The sequence below is a fragment of the Mustela nivalis genome, assembly GCF_964662115.1.
Source record: "Mustela nivalis genome assembly, chromosome: 2".
Lineage (NCBI taxonomy): Eukaryota > Metazoa > Chordata > Mammalia > Carnivora > Mustelidae > Mustela > Mustela nivalis.
This window is the reverse complement of record NC_139021.1, coordinates 165,612,245-165,637,429: the sequence shown is the minus strand read 5'-3', so window position 1 is coordinate 165,637,429 and position 25,185 is coordinate 165,612,245. Positions and strand designations below refer to the sequence as shown.

Here is a 25,185-nt window from a genome sequence, read left to right as displayed (position 1 = left end):
GCTGCCTGTTTTTGTAAAGTTTTATTGGAACACAACCATGCCCCTTTGTTTACATATTGTCCATAGATGCTTTTGTGCTTTGGTGGTAGAGTTTGAATAGTCCTACCAGAGACCACAAAGCCTTTAAACCTACAAGTATAAAATATTTAATGAGTCTTCATAAAATGTTTACCAGCACTTGTTCTACATATTTGTAATGGTGATGGTAGGAAATAAAAGAGGCCTGAAATTGGACAGAAGGTAATGAGTTGAATTGAGGAATTGGCTTTGCAAACAGCTGATGTCACTGTAAGAAAAATACTCAAAAAAAGGTGTAAAAATATAGATCCTGTGGTGTCAGTACTATAACAAAAGATTTTCTCTACATTTAAGAAATACCAAAGTTTAGGATTTTTTTTTAACATAATAAACTCCTAAGCAAAGTCTGACCCTGAGATATGCTCAGAAGTAAGGAATAAACAACAGCAAGATTTTTAGGAGAAAATGGGTAATTATTATCACTATTTTGCCCCACATCTTGAAACTATTTACGAAGAATAAAAAGGAGATCAGAATTGTGTATTAGTGTGGTAGGAAATTAAAACCCCACTAGCTATTCCAGCAGTGAATTTATTATAGGATTTTTAGGTGGAGAAGGAGCAGGCTAGGCTTCTTTGATATTGTAAGTCAGGTTATTTCTGAACCAAGTCAGAAAGACTGTTTCAAGAGTTTTAACCTCCTCCAAGTCCATCCAGCTAGTCCCACCAACCTTTCGGAACTTCACTATGTCTCTATCAATGCCTTGTTTACGATAAGACAAATGCAGCAAATCTGTGAATTCAACTTATGTTGTAATTCTGCAATACTAAGTAATAGATTTTGTGCAATTATCAGTAAAGTCATCCTTGCAGATAAAAGAAATTAGAGAATATTTGGGGAATATTAAAGATGCATTCTAATTCCTTGATAATAATTTAAGTAGGAATTTAAAATTCAGAGGTTATAATTTTCTTTTTGTGACTTCTCCAGTACAGTCACAAATAGTCACTTTGCTTTCCCAGTTTTTTTAAAGCTTACAACCACTGTAATAAAATATGTCTCCTATGTCCTCCAAATTTCTGGCTTAGTAAGTACATCATTACATTCAAGCTTACAACAAACCTCTGAATATTCACCTACATTGTGCCACAAACATTTTACTACACTCTGTATCCAGCCATAATCCAGAACTTTCTCCATCTTACTGTTAATGGATTTAAATTACATATGTCATTATATTAGATCCTAAATATTTAATCACTAAAGTTCATATTTAATCACTAAAGTTCAATGTTTAGTTTTTGCTCACTCCCCATTTAGGTAAGATTTATAACTTAACATTTATAAATGTTAACATTCACTGAGTTTTTACTCAAACCTGTGGAAAGATTTCATTTCTTTTATTGTTTACAAGTATGCTTGTAAAATTCTATTGATTTTTAGATAGTAATATCATTCCACAATCTTACTAAATGCATTTTCTTGTTCTAGTAGTTGTTTCTTAGGTTTTATAAAATTGTTCCTGAAAACATTTTTTTCTTTTGAAGATTGAGACCTCCAGTGTCATAATGAATGGAAGAGGAGGCAGGGATCCAATACATTTTGTTCCCAACCTTGAGAAGAAAGCATTCAGTATTTCACCATTCAGTAGATGATATTAACTGTAGGTTTTTCTTTTTCTTTCTTTCTTTTATTTTTTTTAAGATTTTACTTACTTATTTGACAGAGATCACAAGTAGGCAAAGAGGCAGGCAGAGATAGAGAAAGAGAGAGAGGAGGAAGCAGGCCCCCTGCTGAGCAGAGAGGCTGATGTAGGGCTTGATCCCAGGACTCTGGGATCATGACCCAGGTTGAAGGCAGAGGCTTTAACCCACTGAGCCACCCAGGCACCCCCTGTAGGTTTTTCACAGATGCTCTTTATTGCATTAAGGAAATCCTTTTCAAATTTCACTTTGAGAGTTTTTATGATGGATAAAAGTTAAACTTTTCAAATTTACTGCTGAAAATAGGGTAGCAGTCATACGGTTAAATAAATAAAGCAGTCATAAGGTTGAACACATTTTTGCAATATTTAAGTTATTCTGGCAATTAATTCTTAGGTCTATTTGATTATCTAAAAAAGTCTTTCCTTGATTGATTTTTCAAAGATCTATTTCACGATTAGAGAACTCTGACCAGATAGCTCTTATGCTCTTTGTTTACCTCCCCCTTTAAAACTGTAAAGATGTTGCTTCTTTGTTTTCTAGTTCCCTAAATTCTGAAAAGGGATCTGTAGCAATCCATATTTTTTCTTTATTTTATGTTTCTTTTTCCTCTGGCTACACATAAAGTTATTCTTTTCTCTTTGTTTCAGGAGCTTGTCTATGATATGCCTGTGTGTATATCTGTTTGCTTTGGTTTAATCTTGTTTGGGGTTTTTTTGTTAGTTTTTATCTTTCAAATTCTGAATAGGGATTTCTGAGCTTCTTCTATCTTGGTTTGTTGTTGTTAATTAACTTTGGAAAATTCTTGGCCATTGACACTTCAAATATTTCTTTTTTTTAAATTTTACACTCATTTTAATATTTCTTTTTTATTAATTTTTAAATTTTTTAATAAGCATATAATGTATTTTTATCCCCAGGGGTACAGGTCTGTGAATCGCCAGGTTTGCACACTTCACAGCACACTCACCATAGCACATACACTCCCCAACACTTCAAATATTTCTTGAGCAAAAGTTTTTCCCTCTCCTCTTTTTGGGACATCAATAACATATATATTAAATATAAGATACTGTCCCATGTTCTTAGATGTGCATAGGGTTCTATCCTTTTTTTTCCTGTTTTGTTTTACTTTAGACGATTTATCTTGACCCATTTTCAAATTTGCTGATAGTACCTGTGTTGTGACTACATTACTGAAAATGTATCAGATCATTGAAGAAGTTCTTTGAAAACACCATATATGTATCTGTGTGTAAACTGTGTTTCTAGCATTTTTATTTCAATCTTTTTTTCATCCTTTTGTGGTAAGAATAATAGCCACCCAAATATGTACATGATCCAATCCTCAGAACTGGTGAAAATGTTCTATTTCATGGTGAAAGGGACTGCTGAATATGTGATTGAGCTTGGGGCCTTACACAGAGAGCCCTGGATCACCTGGGTGGGCCTGACACACCAACTCTGTTTTAAGATGAGAAGGTTTAAACAACTCCAGTGCTCCACTCTTCCCCGAATTCACATCCTTTGAAGTGTGTGAATGCCTTTACAGCTCTCTCCATCATGATAAATAGTTGGTGTATCTCTTCCCAACCCTTAAATCTGGGCTAGACTTTGATTTGCTTTGGGCAATGGAATTCATCGTTAAGTTGTGAGCCATACGTTGAGGCCGGGTCTCAAGAGGTTTTGTGCGCTCCCTCTCTCTCTTGGAACCTCACCACTTTCACGATAAGACATCCTAGCTAATCTGCTGGGACATGAGAGATGACATGGAGAAAAGTCCCAGTTGTTACAGCCAAGGCCAATCCAGAACAACAAGCCACCAGCGGAAACATGAGCTCCAGCACAACTGAGTCCTGTGAAAATTCCTCTTACCTAGGTTCTCCTCAGTAATAGCAAATACTTGTTTCAATCCACAACATTTTGAAATTTTACTTCCCAATAAAATCTTTCAATGTTTAAGTTATCTTTGGAGTTTTCTACAGGAATTCAAAGAAAAAGTAATAAGAATATAATTTCTAAACACTTTAGTGATATTAAATGTTCAGTTACATGAAAATTTGGCTTTTGTTGTATTATGCATATAGATACTTCTATAGGACACGTTCGTTTATTATGGTTTGTACTAGGAAGAAAATGAATACCACCATTCTACACAGAATTTTTTTTTTCTGGAATCTGAATCACTTGTCATTTAGAAAGAGTGATCATCAGGCAGACTCTTGGAAGAGGCAGATCATGGCTAAAAGCTACTCTCCATGCTCATTAGTATCATGGCCCAGAGGAGGAGCCCCTTTGTTCTCTCTTCTCCTCTCCCCCATGATTTTTTTTTTCCCTCTTTCAGACCTCATGTGATGATTTCATTTTATAATAGTGGAAAACCTGCTCCTTAAAGAACAAATACATTCTGATGAATTTTCATCAAAAGAGTTATAAAGAGATTGTACTATATCTCCTATATCGCCTATCCCTTCAACATCCTTTAATTAAAAAAGGATTCTGATAAAAGATGTTATGTTGATCACACGTAGGCTTCTCTGACTGGGAGCCCCCGAGAACAGAACCATCTGTACCAACCACTGCACGGCTTCTACATGCTGTTTCCCATCCATGTGGACACATTTAGCTGACTGGGTAGAAGATATTATTACTGAAAAGATTTCCAGACCCAAATCAGTCTACCAGTCCTTTTATTCTTAGCTTAGCCTTCCACTTGGCATTTAAACTGGACCGGGCTTTAAGTAGCATTGCCATCATGCAAAACCTGCACTGTTCTTGGGCACTAGGCAGCTGGATGTTCAGGGTGGAGATAATTGCTTCCTGCAACCACAGAAGGGGTTCCTTGCCTGATGCTGGGTCTGACGGGCCGCCGCCTCTGGGGCTGGTGAGCCTTCCTTATTGAGGACATGGGACTCTGCTCTGGTCTGATGTCACCCTCTCTCTGGCTCCCAGGTTTTCCTGTCTGACTTGATTCTTTGCTTTCTTCAAATCTGCCTTAAAAGTCCCAGTTATGACTGACAAGTTCACAAAGTTTGCCCCCCAAAATATGTATGGTCCTTGTGCTCATGGAGCTTGTATTTTTGTTTTGGTTTTGGTTTTTTTCCCCCCTTTTTCCCTTCAGAGCATACTGTCTAAGAACAAGAACATTCTTTTATGTAACCACAGTGAAGTTACCAATATCAGGAATTTAGTATGGATACAATATTTCGTTTTACCACTGTTCCAATCATGCCCAAAGGAGATCTTTAGATCATTTGTTCCAGTCAGTTGTCCAATTTCTTTCCCTGCCTTTAATCTGGAAGTCCTCTTCATATTGTTTCATGACATTGATATCTTTGAATAGTCCAAAACAAGAATTTGTCAAATTGTTTTATAGAATTTCCCTAAATTTGGGCTTGCCTGAGGTTTCTGAATGACTAAATTCAGAATTCAGAATATGGAATTCCATATCCGTGATGTTCTGTCCTTCTCCGTGTATCTTGTCCCCAGGCAGGTGATACTGAACTATTACATTTCAGATGAATATTAACGATGATCCCCTGGTGTCTCCAAAGTATAGCTGCTATGTTGCACCTTTTACAAATATCTTGGTAAGATCTATTTGGAAGCTTTTATGGACTGGCAGTGTCCTTTCCCAGAATTTTATTAGTTGAACTAAACCCCAATGTGATGACATGGGGAGGTAGGGCCTTTTGGATGTACTAGGTTTAAATGAGGGTGTGGCTCCACATGGTGAGACAAGTGTCCTTAAAAGAATAGAGACCAACACCAACCCTCTTTCCCATCATCTCTTTCTCCCAACCCATAGATCTCTGGTCATATGAAGACAGCAAGAAGATGGTCATGTGAAAGCCAGAAAAATGACTGTGAACAGGAGTCAAATATGTTGGAACCTTGATCTTAGAATTCCTAGTATGTAGAACTGTGAGCAGCGTCTGTTTAAACAACTCAGTCACTGCTATTTTGCAGTGGCAGCCTCAGCAGACTAAGAAAGAAACAATGCAAGCATGCCCTTGTGCATCAATTTTTCATCCACCAGTTTCAGCATCCATTAAGGATTTTTGCCTGAAAAAATGAGTATAATGACTGCCAAAAGATGATTTCCTAATTCCATCATTCCTTCCATTTTTACTATTGAAATTTTTATTGTAAAGAAGAACTTTATTTATATCCAAATAGAGTCATGGATTATTATTTTATTGTATGGATGAAAAACTCTACTACTAGTATTCATTTAGATGTGCTCAAATGTGAACAAGACTTTGCATGTGGTGCCCCATGAAGCTGGCATTCAAGTACCTCTTTATTTTATGACACAATAATATTCTAGGCACATCAGATTCTCTTCCATCCTATCCCTGAAACCAGCCATTTCTCTCAAGTATTCTAGATTCTTTAAGTGGAAGATGGTATGAAAAACCAAAATATGACCACTAGGTGTGCTCATTGCTAGTTAGGTTCTAGTCTCTGTCAGTGCACAGAATTAGGAGCCAAATGTGTACACAAATAAATAAGTATACCATAATACATATACACTCATATATTTATATGTATTTCTCAACATGTCCATATTGATACATACCTATACATTCAACCATATACACATATACATACATGCATATACAACCCAAAACTTCTATAACTATTTCTTTATATTAAAATCATCAGTTCACACCAATGCCTCCCATTTCAGCTGAATATTAAAGGGTTCATAATGTCCTACTCCTTCTCAGTATTTGTAACTCCCTTTTATGACACTAAGAAACCTGGCTCCCATTTTCTATAATATAATTACTTAATTGTTTTGATCAAGAGTACACAAAGTAGTTTTCACAATTGTTAACCCATTATTTTGTGAAAAAGAAACCTACCAAACAGAGCTCAACATAACTTAAAATTTTGTCTTTAGCCTAAACCATATAATCTACTGAAAAGTTGAAAAGTTACCTGATCTAGTTCTTTTTCTCTTTTCCTCCAGCATGGTTACATTATTTCTTCAAATAGGGTTTATAAAATGTGCTTCTATTTCTACCATGTTTTAGTGTTCCCCTCGTACATATTTATATTTTCTGTTTTTGAGGATTTGAAACATGAACATAGTTGTAAAAGTTAAACTGTTAAAAATTGTTCCATCAGAGAAACAGTATTCCCCACCCTCTCTTCCATACTTTCCATCTTTCTTACCCATGTACTGTGAGTTATCACTTTCATTAAGCTGTGTTTATGCTTCCTCTGCCTTATACGAAGAATAGCCTACTTTGTATAACTGCTTTTTTATGTTTTAAAATTTTTACTGAATTATATATCCTGAAAATCATCCCATATCATAAATCTTTCTCATCCCCATTCTTTTATTCTGGCTGCATTGTATTCCATTATGTAGATTTATGATAATTTACTGAACCCCTTTTCAGTGTAGGAGTAATAGGTTTGTAATATTTCAAATTTATAATCAATTTTGCAGTGAATATTCCTACAAATGAACTTTTCTATTTTTGGAGATACATCTTCAAAAATTCCTAGAACTAGGATTTCCTGATTTCCTGGACCTAATGTGAACATACATATAGTTCTGTTGAATATTGACAAAATCTCTAGAAGTTTAATGCCAAGTACATTCTAAAGATCATCACATGAGTGTCAGAGTAACTGTTTCTCTACCTCCTTACCAACAGTGCATGTTATAATTTTTTTTTTTTTTTACCAGTTCGATATATGAGAAATGGTAACCTGGTATAATTTTGTTTTCTGTATTTCCATTATGAGGAAGATTAAATATCTAGACATGGAAAGACTTTAGATATTGTGATGTTAGCCCCATTAAATGGGTAAGGGAATTAAGCCCCAGAGAAATAGAATTGTCAAGTCAAAACACACACACACACACACACACACACTCACTCACATTATGTTATATAAACTAAGCCAGATATATAGATATTTAAATATCTCAATATCATATAAATGATAGCAAGTTAGTTCTTTCTGGAAATACAAAGGGGAGATAACCAAGTATCCTACCCATAATGAACTTGCACTCTGGGAAATGTATTTTAAGGGGAGGTTACAAATATTAATCAAATACAGAAAAATTACATGATAGTTATAACTTAATTTCTGTATTGTTAGAGCATATAATGGAATTGATTGATCTTGTCAGGGAGGTCCCTGTGAATATTCCTAAAGGAGTAAGAAATAAGCTTGCCTTAAGGGGGGGTGCATGTGAATTAGGGGACTGAGAGTACCTAGGACCAGAAAAAAGACACTGTGTGTTCAGGTGGTATAACAGGTGTCAAGAGCAGAAAACAGACCAGTGGTTGTCACAATGAGGAAAAGGAGGCGGGGGGTACAAAGGGTCTATAAAGAGGGATTGGTTAATGGACATGATTCTTGAAGATCAAAAATTTAAATTTTTGAGCTGAGGAAAGGGAGATGCCATGATCTTCTTTTGTTTGGGAAAGCATCCAACTTCGTGGTAAAATGGAGAGTTCATACAGTGGGGCAAATTTGGATTAAAGCGATCAATTGGGAAGCTTAGCAATGGGCCAGGATGTAGTGCAATGGTGATGATAGAGACTCCTCTAATACTTCTGAATTAGTAGCTCATGTCAAGCCCTGAATTAGGGTCTGGGAGTAGAAAGAGATAAGTAGAAGGAACAATATCTAAGAGTTAAAATAGGCAATCCATGTTGGTAGTTTGGATATGAAGTACAAGAGAGATCAATTTAAGGATGACTCAACCTTCTGGCTTTTGGAAAACAACACACGCAGTGATTTTGAAGGAGACCTATATTTGGGGAGGAAATTCAAACATTGGGGCTGGACATCTTAATCTGTGAAGACTCTGAGACATCTTTTGGAGGCTGTCAGAGTTCATTTGGTCAGGGGAGTTCAGAACTCAGGGAGCTGTCTGAGTCAGAGTTTTGCCTACAAAGAGATGACATTCCATGTGCTGGTGAAGGTGAGGTCTTCTAGGGGGAGTGAACAGGAGGAAGAAAGAGCAGGGCTTGGACTGAACCTTGAGGGATACCAGCATTGAATGACTGTGGGTGTAAGGGAACAAATTTAGCAAGAGCAGTAGGAGGAAAACTAGAATGGTACAGAATCATGGAAACTAATTGACTCTGGTTTTTAAAGAAGCAGGGATGTACTGATAATGTCAAATTCTTCTAATAAAGTATAAAAAGAGTAAAACTATTTATTTGGCTTATGACAAGGAACCTCTTCTCGACTTCAGTGAAAACTGATGAGTGATGGAGAGATGAGATCCTGGAGAAGAAGGAAGTTTGGCTGTGAAGAGGTTTTTTTTGTTTTTTTGTTTTTTGTTTTTTAAAGGAGATTGGGAGCTGTGTGGTATTTTCAATGAAAACATGCAAGCTTGCTCTGGGTCTGAGATTGTTTGTTTGTTTTTTATTCCCTTTAGTTCTACACTTTATCAAAAGGTGTAGGTCTGGATCTTTAGGTTCTCATAGGAGATGCCCCTAGGATCAGTTAAGAAAAGGACATACAAATGGCTATCAGGCACATGAAAAAATGTTCATCATCACTAGCCATCAGGGAGATTTAAATTAAAACTACATTGAGATATCACCTTACACCAGTTAGAATAGCCAAAATTAGCAAGGCAGGAAACAACATGTGTTGGAGAGGATGTGGAGAAAGGGGAACCCTCTTACACTGTTGGTGGGAATGCAAGCTGGTGCAGCCTCTTTGGAGAACGGTGTGGAGATTCCTCAAGAAATTAAAAATAGAACTTCCCTATGACCCTGCCATTGCACACCTGGGTATTTACCCCAAAGATACAGATGTAGTAAAAAGAAGGGCCATCTGTACCCCAATGTTTATAGCAGCAATGGCTACGGTGGAAAGAACCAAGATGCCCTTCAACGGATGAATGATAAGGAAGATGTGGTCCATATACACTACGGAGTATTATGCCTCCATCAGAAAGGATGAATACCCAACTTTTGTAGCAACATGGATGGGACTGGAAGAGATTATGCTGAGTGAAATAAGTCAAGCGGAGAGAGTCAATTATCATATGGTTTCACTTATTTGTGGAGCATAACAAATAGCATGGAGGACATGGGGAGTTGGAGAGAAGGGTGTTGGGGGAAATTGGAAGGGGAGGTGAATCATGAGAGACTATGGACTCTGAAAAACAATCTGAGGGGTTTAAAGTGGCGGGGGAGTGGGGGGTCGGGGTACCAGGTCGTGGGTATTAGGAGGGCACGGATTGCATGGAGCACTGGGTATGGTGAAAAAATGATACTGTTATGCTGAACATAAATAAATGAAAAAAAAAAAAAGAAAGCCCACCTGGGGTTCTGAAAAACACACATGAAGATCCCTCACTAAGCAGATCATCTCAGAAGTTCCCAGGTTGCTGTTGGAAGGGTCCCCAGGATAGGAAGATAACATCTGACAACCGGCATAAGGGTTTTATCTTTATTAACCAAAGTGCAGCTCTGGGGAACATCTCAATTTGAATAAATGATGTTTTTACTAATGCAGCCAACGTTCAAAAGTTACAAATCCACCGCTTTCCATGGCAAGCAATAGTGACAGTTCTGTTTTCCTAAATAATCTGTCTCATTAACAAGAGCGGTCTACTTTTTAAGCATTAACTCCCCGAATACTGCCACTTGGGTAAAAACAAAGGGCTGGCAACAGAGACACATGCTTTATGATCCCCCAAACCCTGCATTTCTATGGCTCCTTTTGTTTTTTATCAAGTGAATTTTATTGTGGCAAAAAGGTTGCAAAGTGAGACTTGTCACTTCCCGATGGCAGTAATTTAGTATCTAACAAGCAAAAGTCGTGAGCCCCCGAGATGCACAGTAGCTCAGGAACTGATGCTGAGGGCACAAATGGGGTTGACTCTGCAAAGCAATGAATGTGAGTCAGAAATGGAAATGAGGCTGGGGAAGCCATCTCCAGTGTGGATGTGAGAAGGAACAAAGAGGAAATACAGATCCGATTTTTGGAAGACGTTAAACCAACTAAAGAGGGGCAGTGGATGTCATAGGAGGAATATTAATAAAACAATAATCAGGATACTGATAATAGCCCTCACTGATCATGTGCCATACCCTACAGTGTCCTGCACTCTACCATGGGCCTTACAAACCTTGTGAATTCTGTGAAGGTCTTAACTTGAAACTCTATATATAAATCTGGAAAAATTGAAATAAAAATAATGGCTGAAGTCCAAAGCAAGTGCAAGTCAGGGAGATAGATTTTAAGTTTCGGTTCATTGTTTAAACTCTTCTAACCATCATGTCCATCACTGAACAAGTAAGAAGGGTCCTTCTACTTATGGCTGGAAATCAACTATGTGACTTGGTAAGGTGGAAGTTAAGTGAGTGAGAAGTTTACATATAAGCTGTCCCACATGAATAAGGAGATTGGATTAGACAAAATGACCTGATCTTATTCAGAATTAACCATTTACCCTTTATATTGCTAGAAACTTCTATAGAGAGGCTGCCTCTTAAATCCCTACTAATGCCACTAAGGAAAACAAAAGCTAGAGTCCTTCACAAATGAAGCCCAGGATGCATAAGTGGAGGTTTAAATGGGTGAATAAATGATCAAAGGCCTATGTCCACGGCGATGGAGTGATATGAGTACTGTCTCGTGTCCCTGGGGGAGGATGTTTTCTTATGTAAGAATTCTTAGGTTGGCTATTAAGGAGGGCACAAATTGTGTGGAGCACTGGGTGTTATATGCAAACAACGGATCATAGAACACTATATCAAAAACTAATGATGTACTGTATGGTGACTAACATAATAAAAAAAACTTTAAAAAAATCTTAGATTGGGTAGAATGCTTTCATGTCATAAAACAAACAAAAAACCAAAAAACAAAACAAACAAACAAACCCCACAAAACCTCTTTGGCATTCTTGATGAAAGAATTTTTTTTTTCTGTTTTGATTCCCAAATACATAGTGTCCTTAGAGGGCATAGTATACTTTCCATGAGAGAGTGAATATGGGTATTACTATTATGTGATTACTCACAAATACAAATGAATTCCTGTCTATACTTATTTTATTATCAGGATCTCTGGGACTAAAAAGTGTGAGTATAAAACATGCAACTTCATAACACATATCTTATATATTGTAAAACTTTATATTCAGATCAATTTTTATGATACCAATATACCAGATGTTTGCTTAATGCTTATTTTGTTAATTCTCCCTCTATTTTTGTTAGGTATATCTCTTGTTAATATATAAAAGACTTATTTAAAAATCTGAGACATTTTTTTATGGAGCACCTGAGTGGTTCAGTGGGTTAAGCCTCTGCCTTCGGCTCAGGTCACGATCCCAGAGTCCTGGGATCGAGCCCCGCATCGGGCTTTCTGCTCAGCAGAGAGTCTGCTTTCCCCTCTCTCTGCAGCCTCTCTACCTACTTGTGATCTCTCTCTCTGTGTCAAATAAATAAATCTTTAAAAAAAATCTGAGACACTTTATAAATATATAAGTATAATTAATTTACATTTACTATCGTACTTATATTTTTGCTTTATTCTTTTGTTTTATCATTCTCACTTTTCCCCTTCTCTTCTTCCTATAATCGGTTATCTTTTACATTCTTTGTTCCTGTACTAAGCTGTGTTACATTTTTTCTATAATTTCTCAAATATATTCATCTACAGATATTTTGTAACTCTATAGATGTTTGCCATTTTTTATTTGAAAATTTTATAATTTTGTATCTTAATTTTTTGCTTTTGATTTATTAAGATGTGATGGGTTATCTCCTATAAATCTTATTTGATATTTATATTTTTATTTAATCAATAATAGCCCTAGAAGTTTTTATTTTCTCATTTTAATCTCATCAAAAATGACTAAGGGGTTGTGGAAGTGACCCAAGTGTCCCTCGGTGAATGAATAAACAAAATGTCACATATACACTCAATGGAATATTACTCAGCCTTGAAAAGGAAGGAATTTGTAACACCTGCTACGATATGGATAGATCTTCAAGATACTATGCTAAGTGAAATAAGCCTGTTGCAGAAAGACAAACCATAGGATTCTATTTATATGAGGTACTTGAAGAAGTCGAAATCCTATAGTAGAGAGGAAACAGAATGGTGGTTGCTGGGGGCTAAGTATAAAGGAAATGCAGAGTTAGTGTTTCATGGATGTAGAGTTGCTGTTCCAAAAGATGAAGAGTTCTGCAGATAAATGGAAGTTATGGTAGTACATTATGAATGCATTTCATATCACTGACTATGCAGTAAAAAAGTTATGATGGTAAAATTGATGTATTTTACCACAATATAAAAAAAAATTGTGCATAGCTGGTCCATGCATACATGTATTTCTGTTGAAGTTTAAACCTTTTTTTTTTTTCTGCCAGGAATCCAGGAACTCCTTCATCTTGTGAGTTCTGTTAATGTCTCAAATAGAAATTTCAAATTCACAGAACTCATGAAAATTTGTAGCATGTCTTATGTGTTCCACATAGGTAGGAATAATTTCAGCCTTTTTTTTCCTCCCAAAAGATCTTTAAGTGCAAATACTACCACAATCACTGGTTATTTCAGCAGCTATTAGGATACGGAACATCTCATCAATTTAACAGAGAGATGACTGTCGGAAATAAATTAACAAAGACTAGGCATAATCTGACAAAAAATGAAATAGTCTAGTTATATATTTATTGGTTCATGGTCAGTGTTTTTACATATATATTTTTTTAATTGAGGTATAACTGACCTACAACATTATACCAGTTTCAGGTATACAACATAATGTTTCAATAGTTGTAGACATTATGAAATGATCCCCACAAGAAGTCTGGTGAACATTGACCATTACACATTAGTTACAGAATTCCCCTTCTTGTGATGAGAACTTTTAAGATCTGTTGTCTCTGCAACTTATTTTCTAAAGATCTTATTTATTTGTTTATTTGAGAGACCAAGCATGCACGCACAAGTGGAGGGGAAAGGCAGAGAGAGTAGGCGAAACAGACTCCCCACTGAGCAGGAAGCCCCATGCAGAGCTCGATCCCAGGACCCTAGGATCACGACCTGAGCCACCCAGGCGCCCCTCCCTGCAATTAATAAATATGGAATACAGAAGTATAGTCACCATGCTGTACATTACAGAACCGTGACTTCTTTTGTAACTGGACCTTTGTACCTTTTGGTATTCCCTTCTTTTGTAACTGGACCTTTGTACCTTTGGATTCCCTTCACCCATTTCCCCATTCCCTCTCTCCCACCACTGGTGAAGTCCCATGTGTTCTCTAGATCTTTAAGCTTAGTTTTGTTTTGTTGTGGTGGTTGTTTTATTTGTGTTAGAGCCCACAAATAAATAAGATCCTACGGTATTTGTCTTTCTTTGTCTTAGTTCACTTAGAATAAGGCCTTCAAAGTCTATCCATAATGCTGCAAATGGCAAGATTTCATTCTTTGGTATGTCTAAGTAATACATACATATTAATACTTCCTTTATTCATTTATCCATTGGTTAGACACTTAGGTTGTTTCTACAACTTGCCTTTTGTAAATAATGCTACAATGAACTTGGGGGTGTGTATAACTTTAGGTATCTTTACTCATGTGTATATCAACTCATGGAATAAGTTGAAGCTACAGACATATAGCATATGGTAAAGAAAATTAAAAATATCAATTAGGTTGAAATTTTAATTTAAATACATGTTTTATACATTTAGATCCAATAATTCCATCCTCAAATTAACTCTATGATGTAATTAGAGAAGTATGCAAAGATTTAAATATAAGAATGTCCATTAAATACTTAGTATGCATAGAATTGCTGAACTGTTACTGTACACCTGAAAGTAATATAATACTGTACATTAACTATACTGGAATTAAAATGAAAAAGTAGAAGTATATCACAGCATTGTTGATAGTATTGAAAAATCTGCAACAGTACACATGTCCAACAATAACTGCTTAAATTATGACTTCTATACAATAGAATATGATAAAGCTAATAAAATGATGTAAGTACACTGAGGTAGAAATGGGTTCAAATTTAGGGGTCTTAAAAAGGTACAAGGTATAGCATAAGTCCACTTTCTTTTTTTTTCTTAAAGATTTATAAGTTCATTTTCAAAAGGAAGAAATTAGAGTTAGAAGATTATTTTTAGATGGTGAGTTGATGAATACTTTTATTCATGTTTATCTTGAATTTTTATTTTCTCTCTATATAATTTTGTGCAATGAAATAATTGAGAAAAATAAAATTAGGGAAGATTATGAGCATTTAAAATATTTTTCTTAGTTCAGGTTTGCTGGAACTATTGCTTCCAATTGGCAAATATGAAACCTAGAATTTTGTAGTTTTGTTTTTTTTCCAACTGAGTGCCAATTAGTCAAGATAACATCCAGGTTTGAGGATTAAAATGTGATCACCTGAATAATTCATAAATTGGTTTTTCATGCTTCCCTGCTGGGGTCCTAGTGCCAAAAATTGGCACTGACCAATTGGAGAGACTGACCAAAATTGGAGAGAAAGTAGACAATGTGTTTTCTTGGACAGGCCCCAGAGTAGGGATGTTGCATTCATTCTCATCATGAGTCATTCTGCACCCATGCCTGCCTCCTTCCTGACACTGAGCAAACATTTGGGTTGGGGATCCTTCTGTGATGTTCTGACTTTGGGAAGTATTTTCCTTTAAGTCTGTTCTTCTTTTAAATATGACCTGGTCATATGGAAGAAATAGGACTCTAAGCATCTTATCTCCAAGAGAAACATCTCCTTGCCCAAATGGACACTGCGGTCTCAGGGCCCTATGTTTAACTCTTTTCACTCTAAAGACCTGACTAAGAGTCAGACCCCAGCTTATGTTAACGGATTGAAGACTCCTACCAACTTAATGCTAAACTGTTAGAAAACATGTATCATGGCTGTAAGTTAATTCATTAAAATACGTAATATTGCACTCAATTTGTACTGAATCGTTTGTATTGGATTGCATTGAACTGAACTGACCTGACCATGCTCAATGCCATAAGTAAATGAGTAGATCAACCTTAAAGTGAATTTTTGTGTAAGGACAAAAACCCTGAGACCTTAAGACACTCTTTCACCTTATTCCCAAACTCCCTGACTTAGTCTCTGTTTTATAATTCTCCCACATACAGATTAGACAGCATGTCTGTTTGGGAATCTATTTCCCCTGTCCCTATATTTTTTTACTAAGCCACTTACCATACTTGCTGTTCCCCTCCCCTTCCATACCACTTATGTATATCCTATCCTATCAAATATTGCCTCCCAGAAACTTAATTATATTGCCTCCAATATACAGTCTACTTTGTTTTCAGATAAGTAGAATGACTGAGTGCATGTGACATATGTCCAATGTAAAGTCAGACCTCGCGGATGCTGGCTGCATTAAAGAATCAATGGATAGATTCTAACATATAAAACATAAGATTTACTGTATCTATTATCTATCTATGTCTATAGTACATTCTTTTAGATCTTGAGTTTACTTAGACATAACTTTCTTCTTTATTTGATGCTAAGCCATTTTAGGCCAGGCATTGTGTCAATGATAACTCTGTACTTTCCCTCTTTTTCTCTAACACTGACTGGCGTCGTTCTTCACATAGATTAGAAATTCAATATAAATTGATTAAATGCAAGAATTTATACACTAATGAACAACTTATTGCCATCATGCATGTTTTACACTCGTCATATGATTATATTCTCATGTTGCCATGTATTCTTTGTTAGCCATTTTCTTTTTATTGAACAGGAAATCAATTGAAGAAAGAACTACATCTTGTGCATATTTATATGCACATTACCTTGTTCCATTTCTATGTCTGAAATCAAAGAATTCGTGTCTCCCACTCATCATGTGTTTGTTGAATAAATTAATAAATCTTAGCATAAAAAGACACCAACGCATTTTTCCAGGTGCTTTACTTATTTACTCCCTCATTCTTGTTGTTTGGGGGTACTTTCTCTGGGCCAGATATTAAATTATTCATTGCATGTCCCAAACACTCAGCACATCCATGCTTAAAGTCAACTGTGTGTGTGTGTGTGTGTGTGTGTGTAAGTGTGCATGTGAACACAGACTCTTAGAAGAGTCCATTGTTTAAAGAGGGTAGAAGTAGGTGTTATGCTGATACTCAAGGGAAAAGAGAGCTCACATTCTGCTTTCCTACTATGAAGATGATAATACTGACTCTGCACAGAGAGCATAGTGAGAAATTCAGTTTCCAGCAAGAAGGGCTAAACTGCTCTAACCATAGATCCATACTCTGGGTTCTGAGTACACACCCAGATTAAAGGGGTTGGGAAGCCAGTCTTTTTTTTTTTTTTTTTTTTTTTAAGACTTTATTTATTTGACAGAGAAACAGCCAAAGAGGGAACCAGAGCAGGGGGAATGGGAGAGGGAGAAGCAGGCTACCCACTGAGCAGGGAACCTGATGGGGGGCTAAATCCCAGGACCCTGGGATCAAGACCGGAGCCAAAGGCAGACACTTAATGTCTGAGCCACCCAGGCGCTCCAGGAAGTATGTCTTTACATCTCAAAAACTCTAGAAGGCTGCGGTCCAGGCAAAATGTGTACTCAGGATATTTGGACAGCAATGAGGAATCTAAAACTAGAGCTATTCAGAGCGAATGGCCTCGGGCATTTTGTATAGTGGAAATCTGTTTGGGAGCCAGCCCCTTCCCCCTCCCCCCCTTCAGTAAAGCGTTCATTTTAAGGAGTTAAAATAAAAGAACAGCAAAAACCACGCTCAAAGAATGTTAAATCATGAAACTCTCCTGGCATAAAAATATTTTCACTGAATAAGATTTTAAAAAGATTTAGTTCTTTGATAACAGTCCTAATGTAACACTCCTTATCAAGATTTATGAAAACGAACCAAAGAAAAACAGAAAAAAGATCAATGTGAAGATTATATGACGGTAGATCATTTCAGATTTATACAGATATTAAAATAATGGTACATAATATACTCTTATCTGGACAAAATGACAAGACGGAAAAATTCACCACAACAAAAAGAACAAGAGGCAGTACCAAAGGCTAGGGACCTAATCAATACAGACATTGGTAAAATAATGGTACATAATATGAACAAATGTCATTATCAGTGGTGAAATATTGAATTTCCCACAGAAAGATGGAAAAAGGAAAATATGCCCTTTTTAATAACCTTATTTAACATTGTACTGGTTATCTTAATTACTTCAATAAGCTAAGCAAATAAAAGACATCACTTTGGAAAAGTTTTTTTTTTTTAATACCTGTCAGTTTTCTTGAATGATAACTATGCTCTTAGTATATCTAAATACTAAGGTTACAATATTAAAGTACAGAAAATTAAATTAATAAATATAAGCAGTGAGATTCATATGCAAAATTCAATTTTAGTTCTATATATTGCTAATTGAAAAATATAAAACCTGTTTGTTATTTGTTGCCATGTAAAAGCAAATACTTGGGAATAAATCTTTTTTAAAATGTCCAAAACTCTATAGAGAAATCCACAAATGTTATTGATATAAAATGTTTAAGGTTAAAAGTGTACATATTTGCTACATGAACTAGAAAAATCAATAATGTGAAAAGTTCTATTTTCCTGAAACTGTTTTATAAAGTGAACACAATCACACTGTAAGTTCCATAAGGATATTTTGAAATTACAAATTCTAAAGTATATTTGGTAATTCTAAGAGAAAATAACAGCCAAGACAATTTTTTTGAAGGAAAAAAGTCAGAGAATTTATACTATCAAATAACAGTACTTGTTACTAAGCTACTCTAACAGAGGTAGTGTGGTATTGGCACAAGGATTGACAAATAGACCATGGGAACACAATAAAAAAGTCCTCAACAGACTCACAATTATATGGTCTTCTTTCTATACAAAAATGATGTAGTATACATGGAAGAAGATGGATATTTCAATAAATTATGCTAATCGATGGGATCTCCATATTGAAAAATACATATAACTCTACCACCCAGAATATTTTTTTTAAAAAATTGCAGGCAGATTTGTGATCTTAAGGTAGACAAATACTTTTTTCAAAAAGTAACTGTTGTTAACCTAGACTACATTCATAATATTTTTTTTAAATCAAAAGAGGCATGTAGAAAATGAAGGAGAGTCAATTTCCCATATCTATTTATCTATCTGTATCAGTAAACATATAAATATAAACGTAGATAGGAAAAATCCCTTTTTACACCTTGCATTAAAAATATTAATTTGAAATGATTCATAAATTATTTTAAAAAGTATTCTTCTAAAAAATAGAGAAATAGGATAATGCAGAAGGCAAGGATTACCTAAATGAAAAAAAGAAGGGCAAACCACAAAACAGAATACTAATAATGGAGACATTAAATCAAAAACTTTCCATTCAACAACACTAAGAGAATGAAAAAGAAAACCGCCAGACAAGGAGAAAATATTTGTAATAATTTATATAATAAATGACTCATCACCAGAATATACAAATAATCCCTCCAGATTAATGATTGAGAAACCAAAACCCAATAGAAAATGGATAAAGTAATTGAACCACCTCCACAGAATAAGATATGTCAAATAACTACATGAAAAGATGGTCAAATGCATGTCATCATGACCTGGAGATTAAAACTACTGTATGGACATCTGGGTGGCTCAGTTGGTTAAGCATTTGTCTTCAGCTCCTGTCATAATCCTAGGGTCCCTGTGTTAGGCTCTGTGCTCAGCAGAGGGTCTATTTCTCCCTCTGACCCTACCCCAATTCATGCCCTCACTCTCTCTTGATCTGTCAAATACATAAAAATCTTAAAAAAGAAAAAAAAGAAAAACTGAGAAAAACCTCTACAAATGCCCCCAAATTACTAAAATGATAAAGACAGATGATATTAAGTGTAGATAATGAAGAACTAGAACACTCACTGCAGCTGTGACTGTAAATGTGCATAAAACATGTTTAAAACTCTTTGCATCAGACATATCTGGGTGGCTCACTCAGTTAAGCATCTGCCCTCGGCTCAGGTCAGGATCCCAGCATCCTGGGATCAAGCCCTGCATTGGGCTCTCTACTCAGCAGGGAGACTGCTTCTCCCTCTCTTGCTCTTCTGTGTGCTCACTTGCTCGCTCTCTCTCTCTCTCCCCCAAATAAATAAAATCTTTAAAAAAATTAAAAAAAAAACCTTTGCATCAGGTAAAGCTGAATGAATTTATGCATACCTTATGGTGCAATGATCCTACTCCCAGGTATCTACTCAAAAGAAATTCCAAATCTCCAAAAGGATTCCACAAGAATTTCCAACAATCACTAAATAAACTGTGATATGTTATTATCTGGAAAACTAGGCATCAGTGAGATTGAGGGAACTATGAGCTGCGTGCTACAGTGTAGATGAATATCACAGTCTAACACTGAGGAAGAGAAGCCAGACACAGACAAGTACCTAATATAAACGTGAGAGAATTTCTATCAGGTTGGAACACAGACAGCAATAATCTATAGTGTTAGAAGCCCATGTATCAATTACTTTTCTTGAGTAGAGAGTGGGGTTATACAGAAATGGGAGAGAATAAGACTATTTTGTCCACATTTCCACTTATAAGGACAGCAGTGGAACCTTATTAGAACCCACCCTCATAACCTAGTTTTAACTTAATCACCTGCCAGTAGAATGATTGAATAAAGATAACCTTGCAAAAGAGTTTGAGGAGAGGGGGATGAAGGGGAGGGGGCAAATGTTCCTAGAAGACCAACTAGCCTGGATACATACCAAGGATATGTAGGAAATGATTCATGTTACCAAAAGCGGTTCAACTAGCATGGATTCTGAGTATGAATCATTGAGTAGTGAAGGATAAGGCAAGAATAGTTAGGCTTTTGTCCAATTATGAAAAGCTAAGATTATAGATGGTATTAGGGTACTTGGGCTTTTGATGGAGAATTTGATGAATATTACATTTGTCCCATGCAAAAGCTGATGACTGACACTTACTATAACTAAGAATCACTTTAACTTTTGGGCTAGAAACCATCAGGCCATAACTCACTCCCAAATTTATTTTAATCCTGTTTATATTGAGGAAAATGCATTTTAAGTTTTAGGATTTAAATGTCAAGTGAACCACATTTTTTAAAAAAAAGTTATCTAGAAAAATTTTCCAGGAGAAATACAATCTGGCTGTGGACTTCCTTGCCTATCCTTGTCTCTGTTGTAACACCAGCACTTCAGCTGGGTATGTTCAGGTGTATAACATGGCCCCTTGCCCATAGGACTGCCACTCAGGACATCCCATCAATGGAACAGATGTAGATGCTGAGCCAGAGGCAAGGCTAACTCTTCTTGGAGTGCCATGTGAGACCAACATGATGGTTCTGGCCCAGAAAATGTGAAAGCATCTGAAAGTTCATTTGTTATTTTCTCACTCTATGCCTTTTTCTTTTATTTATTTTCCCTTCAATCTCTCTATATTTTCTTTTATTCATTCCCATTTTTCCTTACAATCTCTCATTGGATTCTGTTTTTTCTAACTACCCCTGCCTCCATCAAATACTTTTATCATTACAAGTTCATGTGCTGCAGATTTCCCAATCGAGTCCAGCATCTCTGTATCTCTCTGCCTTTCCCCTTGCTGAGAGTGCCCTCAGTCCTTGCTTTGGTCCTACCCAGACTGCATGATCCACTGAACCCCCATTTCTGCTGGGAATCCTTCCCTCAGTTCTTCAGCTAACACAGACCTCTCCCTCTTCTGAAAGCCTGTACCTCTGAGACTCTGTCATTTGCCACTTACCCAGCATTGCACGAATGGTAGATACTCCTCAAAAGATGTACTTGATGAGATATATATATCCAGAAAATAATAGATGTTCATTCATTGCTCACTGATCAACTCCCTGCTAGTGAGAAAGAGAAAATGGGAAAATAGAGACATATTTTAACATGCTTTTTAGTGACCCTTCTTTTACTTTTCTATAATCTTTTCTCTGTACAGTTTTTTAGTTTTGAGTTCCCCCTCCTCCTTTCTTAGCCTGTTTTATTTTCCTGCCTTTTTTATTCTCTCATTTCCTCTCATTCTTTGACAGGTGGTCACATACTTTTTCTCCTATTCATTCTTTGAAAGATTTCTAAGACCACTGTGCAGAAAACATGCAATTTATTTCTCTCTCTCTGTCTCTCTCTCTCTCTCTCTCTGTCTTTCTACCTCTTTCTCTTCTGCTATCCTCCTCTTCTGTCCCCCTCCTCCTCTCCCCTTCTCTTTCTCCTTCTCCTTTTTCTACTTCTCTTGCCAACCTCCTTTTTCCTGTTCACCTACCCACACACTCTGAGTAATTCGATTTTATTTAGAATGAGTCAAAATAAAATTGCTTGAGGGCTCAGACCATGTAGGCCAAGCTTTGCCTGGAGACAATATTTACAGCTGAGTGATAAATAGGAATTGCTATCAAGGGGTTGGTGGCCCGTTAACAGACACAAGCCTGGAAATACCGTCAAAAGAATTGCTGAATGTAGGAGAGTTCAGAGTTAATGACTCCTGCACTAAAAACTAGATGGCAAATAGCAACCAAGACAAAGAGCATTACTGTAGTCAGTCTGCAGATAGAGTTGTGCTATAAGGTTAGACTTGTCAGAACAGACTCTCACCTGGCCTGGAGATCTCACCTGCAGGATAAGACAAAAATTCCTTGGGAATCCAGGCTGATAGTTTGCAACGTCTGAGAGCTGGCCTTTGGACAAACAGAGGTTAATGGGTCTTTATAAATATATCAGAGTCTCCTGTCTCAAAGTACTAGAACATAGTAATGGCTGGGGCTCGGACATAGAGAATAAGAAAAGTTCTTCTTCTGGACCGGAACATGGATGGCTTTTTTCCTAGGAACAAGGAGTCATTTGTTAGCTTCAGTGAATGGGGTCCAAGTTCTTTCTATGCTCAGAGATTCCTTGATTATCAATACCCCTAAACAGTAAGGTTTAGCTAAGTTCCTAAGTTGTAACAAAATGCAGGTTTAAGTTTTCTGCGTAGCTCCAGGCCTGCCCTATATGACTATCCCATGCATACTCCCCATCTGCATATCTTCCCTTAGCTGTGACTGGCTGAAAAAACTTTCAGATGACAAGTCTCAAGACAGAAGATGCCTGAAAGCCTGTGACTCTCCTGTGAAGGAGAGTCATTTGCGGGGGGGGGGGGGGGGGGCGGGGGGAGAGCAGTATATGCATACACATGCCCAATTACAAGTGCCAATAAAACTTTGGTCAGGCTGTAGAATATGAAATAAGTGTTTGTTTTATTTTTTGTAATATTTATTTGCTTATTTGAGAGAGAGAGAGAGAGAGAGAGAGAATGCATGGGGGTGTGGGAGGGTAGGAGAGTTGAGAGAGAAAGAAACTTAAGCAGACACTGCACTGAACACAGAGCCTGATGTGGGGCTCATTCTCACAACACTGAGATCAGGACCTGAGCTGAAACTAAGAGTCAGATGCTTAACCAACTGTACTACAGAGGAGCTCCAGTGTTCATTTCATGAAGAAAATAAATGATGGACAGAAATTAGTCTACCATGACAAACATAGGATCATAGAACCATTGGCAACAAGATTGATTAGAATGAACCTAAGTTGGTTATGAAATTCCTGCTTTGCCATTCCTAATTTTTTAAAGGCCCTCATTCTTGGAAAATAATTACTAATCTCCATTTATGTGGTTGGGTTGGTCCCAATGTTCTCCATATTCAGAGGTGGCATATGACTCAGGTCTGGATAATCAACATATTCAAACTCTTAGACTCTTGGTTATATATGGACTCATAAACAAAAATGGTCCAATGAGAATGAATCTTGAAACATGCTAGGGACAACTGGAAAGAAAACTTGCTAACGGATATGTTGTAACAAGAATCAGGAATGTCAGTCTGGATCTTCTGGGGTTGTCCATGAAGGAAAAACTCTCTTAAGAATGAAGCCAGCCTAGTACAAAGCAAAAAGGAGAGGTAGATGTAGTTTCTTGATAACACTGTTTGAATATCCATAGCCAACTATTCCTGAAATGAAATGAAGTAGTTTTGAACTTTTTATTTACATAGAAAATAGATTCACTTTTCCTATATGAAAGTCCAAGTGGGATTTCTGAGAAACAGAACTAAAATAGTTGTTTTGAACCCTTCTACCTGATCTTCTATTACCCTGCATCTGCAGGTTAGGTAAAGCAGCCCCCAATAAAGGTAAAAACAGAAAAAGAAGAACAATGTTTCAAAAGGAACAATGAATACTGAGCTTAGTACCCAGAGAACACTCAATAAAAATTGTGGATGGATCAGCTAAATATTCTGTAGCATGTAAATATCTGGCTCTTCTTTGATTTCTTATGAAATCTTAACCATAAAACTTCCTTATGACTTCCTTATAAAAATATGATTTTTCCTCAAAACTGAGACTCTTCTGAGAGTAAAGGAAGGAGTTTTTAATAATTACACCAAAAAACATGCATAAACTGAGATTTTGCTGTGGAAAACCTGGGCATATATTTTCTCTACATGTAAATAAAGGTTTTTGATGCAAGCTCCTATATAAACCTATTTATTCAAATCTCAGGAATGATACCCAATTCTGATTTCTTCCCTCTAGAATATAAAGAATAATAAAGAGAAGTATGAGTATGTTTAATAAAAAACAAGAAAGAAACCATAAATAAGAATTATCCTGTGATTTTTTTCCTCCTAAGATAAAAAAAAAAGGAATATATATATAAAACATTGAATTTTTATGAGGGCCATAAGAAATTCTACAGTCATTGTGATCTTCTAGAAAATAATTCTTGCTCAATGCACAAATTCTTACCTAGTGGATCTAATGCTTATTTCCTTCCCTTATTTTTTTCATTCAGCCATTCATTAAGGAAATATTGACTGAATCTTTTTAAGGTTCACTGTGTTGAGACATAGATTAGTCTTAGGCATTTGAGGTGTGAAGCAAAACAAAACAAAATGAAAAAACACTAAGAAAACCAGGAAGATGTTCATTGAAATAAAAGGACGTACTATGTGTGAAGAAGGAGGACGTCTTTATGAAGACCTAAATATTGCATGAGGTTAAAGAGTACTCAAAGGAAAGAGGAAGAATGGGTTCAGATCACAAGAGGTCAAAGATTTGGGAGTGTGCCTTCCTTTCTGCTGACTTGACCATAAATATGCTTTCAGATATGTGAGTGATAAGGTTCTGAAAACTGTGTTGTAGCTAGGATACCACCAGGCTGGAGTCCATGATGAAAAAAAAAAAAAAAAAAAAAAGGTCTAACATTTACAGAAATCCTGCTATTTTTTGGGCACTGTTACAGGTGCTTTCCATGTTTTAATTCATATAATCCTCATAAAACCAAGTAAATTAGTTACTCTTACTAACCCCTTTTGATTGGGGAAGAAAACGAGGCACTAATATAGTAAGAAACTATTAAAGGACTTAAA

General features: G+C 36.3%; 1 protein-coding gene across 11 annotated transcripts in view; it reads right to left on the bottom strand.

Annotated features, from left to right (window-relative positions):
* Positions 1-25,185, bottom strand: part of LOC309858802 (uncharacterized protein) — a 44,414-nt gene that overhangs the window by 444 nt on the left and 18,785 nt on the right. For 6 of the 11 annotated variants that reach the window (XR_014308337.1, XR_014308338.1, XR_014308339.1 and 3 more), the window contains 2 exons: positions 22,373-22,455; positions 21,522-21,624 (listed from right to left, as the gene is read on the bottom strand). The exons of 1 other annotated variant lie outside the window; for it this stretch is intronic. Coding sequence is in view for 5 of the 10 variants with exons in the window: in XM_082719080.1 (XP_082575206.1) it covers positions 22,387-22,455 (69 nt within the window). In the remaining 5 variants the exon portion in view is untranslated. Of the gene's footprint in view, positions 1-3,596; positions 3,701-6,668; positions 6,791-21,521; positions 21,628-22,372; positions 22,456-25,185 lie in introns of all 11 variants that reach the window. 4 more of the 11 variants (XM_082719081.1, XM_082719083.1, XM_082719082.1 and 1 more) reach the window with 4 other exon arrangements.